Consider the following 10,150-nt stretch of genomic DNA (forward strand, 5'->3'; position numbering starts at 1 on the left):
TAGATATTTCAAAGTAAAACATAAAATACTGCTCAAAGTCTTTTTCCCAGCACCAACTCAAGATGAACACAAACTCTCTTGCCATTCAACACTCAAGCTAATGCATGGCCTCGTTTCACACTATCACACCACTGTAATTTGGCAAATTGGATACAAAATTGGCTGAGTGGCAGGAAGCAGGCTGGGATGATCCAAAGGGTATTTTCATGACTGGAAGACTAGATTAGATTAGATTAGATTACTTACAGTGTGGAAACAGGCCCTACGGCCCAACAAGTCCACACCGACCCGCCGAAGCGCACCCACCCAGACCCATTCCCCTACATCTAACGCTACAGGCAATTTAGCATGGCCAATTCACCTAACCTGCACATTTTTGGAATGTGGGAGGAAACCGGAGCACCCAGAGGAAACCCACGCAGACAGGGGGAGAATGTGCAAACTCCACACAGTCAGTCGCCTGAGGCGGGAATTGAACCCGGGTCTCTGGCGCTGTGAGGCAGCAGTGCTAACTGCTGTGCCACCGTGCCGCACTAGTTCACCACAGGGCTCAGAGATGGGTTCTTTACTGTTTATTATGTACATTAATGATCTAGGCATGAATGTTGGAGATATGATCAGTTAATTTACACAAAAGGTGGCATGGTAAATAACGAGGAGCAAAGCCTTATAGTGGTGAACAATACAGATGGGCCAGTCAGATGGGATAAACAGTGGCAAATGAACTTTAATTCGGAAAAGTGTGAGGTGATGCATTTTGGGAGGTCAAACAAGGTAAGACACACTGAATGGTAGGACCTTAGGAAGTATAAAGTTTTACAGCAACTTTGATGTGCATGCACATAGATCCATAAAGGCAGCCAGACAGGTAGACAAGTTGCAGTTCTGAATGCCACACCATAAGGGGGATTAGCACTGGTGAAGATGCAGAAGAGATTCACTATTATATTGCCTGGACCGGAGTAATTCACTTATGAAGCGAGTCTAAATCCGCTGAGGCTATTTTCCTGAGAACAGAGAAGGCTTTTGGAAGAAGTGGGGTGGGGGCTACAATCTGATTGAGGTGTACAAAGTTCTGAGGAGCATACAAAGGGTAGATAGGGAGAAACTTTTCCCGTACTAGAATGGTCATGAACCAGGATATACTGTTTTAAAGGTCAGGAGCAGGAGGTTTAGAGAGAATTTGAGGAAACCTTTTTTTCACCCAAAAGGTCATGTGCGCCTATAACTTACTGCCTAAAGGGGTGGTCAAGGTGGAAACCCATAAGAGATTTAAGAACTCTTCAAAACACTTGAAGCACCATAGTACATATGGGCCAGGTGTAAAATGGGATTAGAACAGATGGATGTTTGATAACTACTGTAAAAGTGATGGGTTAACCGACATGACTTTCTATGCCTTTCTCCAGCTTTATATTCCCTTTCATTTCATACAAAGCTGTAGTGAACTCAGTTATTTTCTTTTACTATTTATTTATTCCTTTCCTATTCTGTGATACGCTACAGAGTTGCTTTTTTCTTCTTTGGACAGCCTGGTTAAATTAACTTTGTACATCATCCAGCAATACTGCTGAGAAAGGAGACATGCTATTTAAGATCTTAAGCTTGCACTCATCAGGATTGATCCAAGAGTACCAAATTTCAAACTAAGTATTGAGAAAAAGGGTGATGATTGTTTGGCAAGTAAACTCTGATTGGTGGAAGCATTGCCATCGAAAATGCACCAAGGAAATTATTCCCTCAACCTTGCTTAAACTCAAAAAGGCAAGTCAGCTCTGATTGGTGGGAACCGCAGCAGGGACCACTGCATTCTTCACTGGTACATCCACTCTAGTTGCATGAAAGCAGTAAAATTTGTTTTGCTCTGCACGAAATTTGGATTCTTCCAACTGCCCTGATAAGTGCAAAACAAAAATCTTCAATAGCACGTCTAAGTTCTCATCAACATTCAAGTTCAGTATTTTAAAGCTACAACGTACACATCTTTTTTTACTTCAACTTTCTAAAACCCAGAAATGCTTGAACTAGCAATTTTTACTAATGAATCACATCCTCTACTGAAGTGGATCCAGTCACATTGTGAGTTCCTGTTAAGTTGTGAGTATCTATTAATCATATTCAACTTTGGGTGTTCAACTATGGACGTCCACATTCTTTTTTATTTGTTTACTAATTATTCTTCGAATTTTTCAAGGAGAAAACATATGAACCCTGGAAGGCATGTTCCCTGGTGACACATTGCCCTCCTATGTTCCTTATCCACTAACCTTTTTAAAGTGATAAATAATGCTCTACTTCTGTCACAAGAATTCCTCTAGAAATAGTCACGCTTGACTTAAGATGTCAAAACTAGATGAAAACAGCAGATCGAACCTGCTAATCAAGCTCATCTAGAATTTCTGAATCTGGAGCAATTTTATCATGATTTTAATAATTTTAGAAAATTTGATAAAGACCAAAACTTGATAGCCACCAATAAACCTAACACAAAATTCTGGAGAAAATGTTTACTTTGTGAGTGGAACTTACTTCAGTTAGGAGTAACTAAAGTGAATTTCATAGATGCATTAAAACAAGCTAGATAAATACATGAGAGAAAGGAATAGAAAGAATTTTTGATAGGGCAAGAGCTGACAAGGACTCATGTCAAAAGACCTATTGTATTGTATTGTAAATTCTATGTAAATATGCAAGAAAAAAATCATCCAAATCTGTATTTAAAATTTGCTCCATAAATATTTTGCTGTTCTAATGCAACATGAATGATAACATGGAGTTTCATGAATGATCATTTCATTCGATGTCACAAATTGCAGAATGTTAATCATAATTGCTAGTCTTTCTTACCCATCAGGAGTATTTCCCATTACATTTCCTTGAAACACTTCAGTGTCTTCAGACAAACCTTGTTTAATCCTGTAAGAGGAATTATAGATGGTCAGTAATTGAAATAAGTCAACAGTATTGACCAATGACCGCAATATATTCAAAACCGATTATACATTCCAAAATAATTACCTGAAAACGAACCAGCTCCGGAAATTTAAAATAAGCAATTACAAAGGAAAATATTTTGAAGCAAGACAGTCAATTCAGGATTTGTTGCAAAGTTCTGAATCTATTCATGTGATTGAATAACATTAACAGTTTTTTGAGGAACAAAAAATGCAAATATATTATGCACTAATAATCAAAGGATCAAATCTTTGCACATAGCAACATGCTGGGGATGTACGGAAGAATAAAATGGCATTAGTAAAGACAAGTGTTTCAAACGTAAATCACTGACATCTTCCTGTTTAAATCTTTGGTATAGAGTGTAGTTATAAGATACTTAACTTCTTAAAATAACTTAACTTAAAGATGTAGCTTACCGCTTCCCAGTCATAAGTGTTTCCACAAGAATTGATACTAGCTCCTGCTGATCCTGTTCACTGCCCAGTTCGTACACCAATCCAAGACCTTTAGATGCCACATCTTGACTAAGCTCTACAATGTTAATTAGACAAATAAATCATCATAAAGCATTAATTATTTAATGAGTAGCTCTACAGGTTAATTTCAATAAATTTCAATACAGACTGTAATAGATTCCCTAGTTCTAGTATTAGAATCACCAGCTTTCTTCACTGGATGATATTAATTAGGTGCTGTCTTACTGCAATGCCTGGTAACTGATTAAATTTCTTCTGGTAACGGAGATATATATGCTGTCCCACAAAACGGCTGGCCAACTAAGATTATTGATCACATCTCTTGTTGATGCACTGTAACAGGAAACCAGTGGTGCTGATATAATCATAGCATACCTAGGTGGAAGTTGGCACATGCACAGTACTGTTGATGTCATTGTTGGGTACCCACTGAATGCTCACCACCTTGTGGCCATTTGACTTGCAACTTCATTCATTCCCCTGTTTGGCAGCTCATTCACTGTTTTGGTGGCTGCCCTATTTGCTATCTCGCTGGCTGTTCCACTTTGGATGCCTCATTGCCATTCTCTGCTGTCTTGCTTGCAGCCAGTGGCAAACACAGAGGAAGAAAGGTGGTGAGCTGCAGGAAAACAATGAGATGTCTGCAGCCACAGTGCCAACTAGGTTGGTAATGGGATAACAGCAAATCATAATCCCAGGGTATTTAACTGGTGTTCTGGGGTATAATATTCTCTGAAAACAGCAATACTAAATCGTGGCAGTAGGTTGGCAGGGTAAGATAACACAATATTTAAGACTCCGCATATCAAAAAAGCATTTGAAAAAGTATGCATTTTGTAGGTGCTGCACTTGTTAAAATATCTTTGAATTGTTCAATGTTATGAATGGCCCTTTTCTTTGGACTGCATGCATGTGAGTGTGACCCTGCAGTTGTGGTGGAGACAGACATAGCCTCTTTATTCATATCAGAATGTGATGTATTCAGTGCAGTAATCAATTCTGAACAAAACTAAATTGAATTAAAAAAAACTTCAAGTAGAAAGACAAATAAATAAGCTTCTACATCCCCATTACTAAATTTGAGAACATTACTGCACACTTATGATTTGCAGGAGCAGACAATAATATATAGAAACTGCATAGAAACATACATACTGCTGGTGAGAAAGTTCATGAAGAACAAATATTTAAAGTTGTAATGCTGACAGTACAACTTATACCATTGTGCCAGTATCAAAAGTAGCTTAACTTTTACAACTGATGCTTTTCCCCAATATGTTCTGATGAGTGAGAGTAAAAGCACAAGCAAGATTAAAAACAGTAACTTACCATCATTCTCAGATAAAATAGAAATGAATGCATTCTGAATTTCCTTTAAATGAGACTGTAAAGAAAATATTATTATATAAGTATACACAAGATTGCTTCAGATTTAAGAAAAATCCATTATTTAAAATAAGCTGCAGTACTGCTACAAACTGAGATCTGATATAAAAAACTGCTTTTAAATTCCTCACCATAGGCAAATATCAATGATGGCTTTTCAATTTTGAAACTGAAATTATGATTGCTACTTAGCATTTTACTTTATTCATTCACAGGATGAAATTAAACATTTTTTATTGAATACGCTCTGAAAAAATCATTTTTATCATCTTAATCATAATTCAGCACTGCCTGTATCCCATCATTATAATTAAAAAAGATTGCTATATTATGTTCAAAATTTCACAATATTAATCAACAGAGAAACCTCACAGTATTTAGCTGTTTTGGAAAGTTTTGAATTATTTTTAAAATAATTGAATGTTCTTACCTTGATCTCCTTGTGTTGGCTCAGCTTTTTCACCAGCGACAAAAGCCAGATGCAGGAAGCCTGGCGGACATGGGGATTAGAACTAATGATATATTTCTTTAGGATTTCATCCAGAACCCATGGGACAACATCATTTACTTTAATAGCTGAGGATTTAAACAAAAAAGTCATTGAAATTTGCAGGTGAGCTAGTGAAACATATCCAAACTACATGAATACATCCTTCTTTACAGGAGGGTGGGAGAATATGCGAATGGCCTCCGTAAGCTATAACAATTTGTGATTCTGTGATATTTAGAAGAGAACGATAGTTTTGAACCAAAATTTTAATGATGGTCATAATCTGAAAGCTATAGTAACTAAAGCTGAAGCAGATCATATTCACATTATTATTTGATCTGCTGCTAACATATAGCCAAACATGGTTGCAAAAATCCATAACAGTCCCACTTTCTATCACAATAACAAAGATTACTGTAGTTACTTAAGTAAAAAAAAAATGAAGTTATCAGTTAATGTTCATATACAAAGATTTAACAGAAGTAGGGATGAAGGTGAAGGCTCTTTTGCATAATTTTTAATGGCCCTGCAAGATGTGCCTTTTGATAGTCTGGATCAATACAATAGTTCCTTTAGCTTGCTATTTTTCTTTCTTGTGTGTCTTTCTATGCCTCTCTGCGGAGAAGCAGGCACCATTTCAAGATTTCTTTTTCATGGCATTGAGGCTTGCCTTACAAAATGACTGGCTCAGTTGAATTTTATCACAATCAAACAAAATGGTTGTATCCATTAACTGTGGATGAAGAATTGTTCACACAGTAAAGTTAATTATGTTAGAATTTGTTGTAATGTCCTATCTTCTGTTCAACAGGACAAAAGCTTCAGGTCTTCACAACTTTTGAAGGGTTAATAAATAGCCCTGAAATCCTTGAAATAGTAACACTTTTTGAATAATTCTTAAGATAACAGTGTGATAGCCTGTCTTTAACTCCAGTTGAATTCACACAAGTAGTCATGGTAGCTTTTGGAAGCCATTTTGTAAAATGTGCCCATTTCAAAGACAGATCAGTTTTCTTTGTAATATTTGTAACTACACATTATTATGCTCGAAAAGATAACAATAAACAGAATTCAAGTTCATACTTTTAATGTGAGAGCTCTATTTTAGTTAGCCACACGCAACAAAATACCCAATCTCATCTTGCATTATCACCATTAAAATTCATTCATTTCCCTAAAGGTTGACAGAAATTGTCACAAAGTGATTAAATTTTGAGTACATACAACTTACCAACTGGAGGGGTATATTCCTCCTCAGCAACCACCCACAGATCGCGAGCTGCTAGAGAATTTGTCCCTAATGCAGCACTGGTGATTGCTTCTCCAACTGTGAACTGCAGCTCTATTTGTTTGGCCTGAGAAGAATAAATAAATTTAGACTTATAACTTGTGATTTTGATTGCGGAGGATAATGGAAAACCTTATGGTTTGGGGCTGTCCACATTCATAAGAGCATAATGACATCAATCTTGCCTATCTAACTGATCAACAGACAACTCTAAGCCTCTATACTTGCAATAGATGGCATCCTCAGAATTAGCCACAAACCCAGCTTTGGAGGGGTTAACACTAAAGGTAAGTTGAGCCCATCTATAGTGATCCTTTTGGCAGCTCAAAGGGCTAACTTCAGCAGAAGTGAAAGACCAGGAAAGATAAATATGCATATTTCTAGTGCCTTACATAACCATTGAAACTTGTGGATGTGTTGTCACTGTTGTGCTGTAAGGGTAATAGATCATTTGTGCACTGAAAGCTTCCACAACCGACAATGTGATAATGATCAGGGAATTTGTTTTAGCTGGGTATAAAGTGGCCAGGGCACTGGGGAAGAACTCTGCTTTTGTTTGAAGTAGCAGCTGTGGGATCTTTCATAGTCAACCAAGAGGGCAGAAGGGGCCTTAACTTAATGTCTCAACTTAAAGGCAGCTCCAGCAGTGTAGCACATGTTCATTGTTCCATTGGAGTATGTGTCTTGATTTTCTGCTCAACTCTTGATTTGGGGGCAACTAAACTTATGGCCTTCTGATTCAGAAGTGAGAGCATTTCCACAGAGTCAAGGTTAACACTATAATGACTGTACCTGCTGAACTGCATCTGGCAGGCAGAGGTACATTGAGATATAGCTGTGTCGCATGGTGAAGTGGCAGTTGAGTTTTTTCTTTGTCTCTTATTACTGGTCTGAAAACCTACACTTGATATGAGATGTACCAAGTGGAACAGGACAGCCCAACATTGAGCTTTAATTCAAAACACATACAAGAATAAACATACAGGTATTGCCATAATTTATAATTTGTTTTATTCTTGGCTGATTCTTTGAAGAGTGGTGGCTACATTCTGGTTCTGTTAGCTATGGGAGTGACTACAGTGAGGTTCCAGCTGGTACAATGGAGTGAAGATTGAATTGGAGTTCTGAAGGTGAATGTCCAGGTGAATGAAACACCTACCAACATATTGTGGATTCAGGGAATGACAACATTTTCTGGAGGAAGTGCTGAAATGATCCAATCACTGATATTAAGTGCCTTTTGATCAACAATTTTTGAAATTATAATACAGTTTGTGACATTTAAACACATCCACATTCAAAACATTTTGATTTTAACTTGAAGCTGACAACACACAAGATGCTGCGCAGCAATTCCCCAACTTGCAACACCAAGGAGGACTGGAACAGTAGGCTCCGTCGAACCATCTCCACATCTCAGGTACAACCCTGACTTGGATATATACTTTTGTTCCTTTATCATTGCTGAACCAGAACCCAGTATGACACAGGTACCACTTAAGTGCAATGGTTCAATAAAAGTAACAAAAACTGGTGTTGATTTTGATACCCATATCTCAAGAACGTTTTTAAAAATCTCTACTTCCTATCAAACAGCACAAGAGTACATCCATCTCACAGACAGTAGTGGTTCAAGAAAAAAACTTGTGATCACAATCTCAAGAGCTTCTAAAGCTAGGCAACTCTTTCCATCTTGACACTGTCACTTGGAAATCGAGGATGAATACAAACTGAAATTCACAAATGAAACTGCACAGTTCAGATCTGAAGAGATACTCGGCTCTCATTGTATGTTTAGTACAATGGTTACCTCAACTGAACTCATCAATCCTTGCAAGAGCTTCTTTTGATGAGGAAAATCACCATCACCAACAGGCAAGTAACCCAGTGTTTGCACTGCTCGCTCCTTCATCTACAGAAAAGAACATAATTGCATGGCAGTTTTAATTAATAACGAGATGTGATGAATGATTGACAGTTGAGGATGATGTTTTCTCTGTTTCATCTATCACCACAAAAGCACATCTAAAGTGAGCAATGTTTCTGATGATTAGGAAGGTAATAAAAAAGCCCAGGTTTTTTCCACACTTCCTCATAAATCAGATTCTTTATGCAATGAGTCAACCTTATGGCTACTCACTGTATGGACTTCAGTGCTTGACCATCTTCCATATGCACCACTTTTGAAGTAACAACCTTCAAAAACCTTTAAGAACAAAATTAAATCTATGGTATTGAATGACATAGCGTCGGATGATGTGGAGTTTGTGGGGTGGAATTGAGGAACCACAAAGGCAAAAAAAACATAATTGGAGTTGTGTATAGACCTCCTAACAGTGGTCAGGACCAGGGACGCAACATGTACCGGGAAATAGAGAAGGCATGTCAGAAAGGCAAGGTTACATTGATCATGGGAGACTTCAATATGCAGGTGGACTGGGTAAATAATGTTGTTAGTGGATCTAAAGAAAGGGAATTCATGGAATGCTTACACGATGGCTTTTTGGAACAGCTTGTCATGGAGCCCACAAGAAAGCAGGCTATTCTGGACCTAGTGCTTTGCAATGAACCAGACTCTATAAAAGATCTTAAAGTAAGGGAACCCTTAGGAAGTAGCGACCATAATATGATAGAGTTCAGTCTGCAGTTTGAAAGGGAGAAGGCAAAATCGGATGTAATGGTGTTACAGTTGAATAAAGGTAATTATGAGGGCATGAGAGAGGAACTGACGAAAATAGACTGGAAGCAGAGCCTAGCAGGGAAGACAGTGGAGCAAAAATGGCAGGAGTTTGTAGGTATAATTGAGAACACTGTACAGAGGTTCATTCCCAAGAAAAGAAAGATTAACAGGGGAGGGACTAGACAACCTTGGCTGACAAAGGAAGTCAGGAAATGTATTAAAGAAAAAGAGAGATCCTATAAAGTGGCTAAGAACAGTGGGAAATCAGAAGATTGGGAAGGATACAAAAGCAAACAGAGGATAACAAAGAGTGTAATAAGAAATGAGAGGATCAAATATGAAGGTAGGCTAGCCAGTAATATTAGAAATAATAGTAAAAGTTTCTTTCAGTACATAAGAAACAAACGACAGGCAAAAGTAGACATTGGGCCACTTCAAACTGATGCAGGAAGCCTAGTGATGGGAGATAAGGAAATAGCAGGAGAACTTAACAAGTACTTTGCATAAGTTTTCACAGTGGAAGACATGAGTAATATCCAAAAAATTAAAGGGTGTCACGGGGCTGAGTTGAGTATGGCTGCCATTACGAAAGAGATAGTGCTAGAAAAATTAAAAAGTCTTAAAATTGATAAATCTCCTGGCCCCGATGGGATACACCCTAGAGTTCTGAGAGAGGTGGCTGAGGAAATAGCAGAGGCATTGGTTGAGATCTTTCAAGAGTCACTGGAGTCAGGAAAGATCCCGGATGATTGGAAGATGGCTGTTGTAACCCCCTTGTTCAAGAAAGGATCAAGGCAAAAGATGGAAAATTATAGGCCAATCAGCTTAACCTCAGTTGTTGGTAAAATTCTAGAATCCATCATTAAGGATAA

General features: G+C 37.9%; 1 protein-coding gene across 1 annotated transcript in view; it reads right to left on the reverse strand.

The window, feature by feature from the left end:
• The window catches only part of ecpas (Ecm29 proteasome adaptor and scaffold), a 114,173-nt gene that overhangs the window by 37,245 nt on the left and 66,778 nt on the right, over positions 1-10,150 (reverse strand). The window contains exons 23-28 of the mRNA XM_043716135.1: positions 8,409-8,510; positions 6,542-6,665; positions 5,251-5,396; positions 4,764-4,818; positions 3,375-3,489; positions 2,848-2,916 (exon numbers count right to left, since the gene is read on the reverse strand). Coding sequence (XP_043572070.1) covers positions 2,848-2,916; positions 3,375-3,489; positions 4,764-4,818; positions 5,251-5,396; positions 6,542-6,665; positions 8,409-8,510 — 611 coding nt within the window. The remainder of the gene's footprint in view (positions 1-2,847; positions 2,917-3,374; positions 3,490-4,763; positions 4,819-5,250; positions 5,397-6,541; positions 6,666-8,408; positions 8,511-10,150) is intronic.

This window comes from Chiloscyllium plagiosum, chromosome 2, assembly GCF_004010195.1.
Source record: "Chiloscyllium plagiosum isolate BGI_BamShark_2017 chromosome 2, ASM401019v2, whole genome shotgun sequence".
NCBI classification, from domain to species: domain Eukaryota; kingdom Metazoa; phylum Chordata; class Chondrichthyes; order Orectolobiformes; family Hemiscylliidae; genus Chiloscyllium; species Chiloscyllium plagiosum.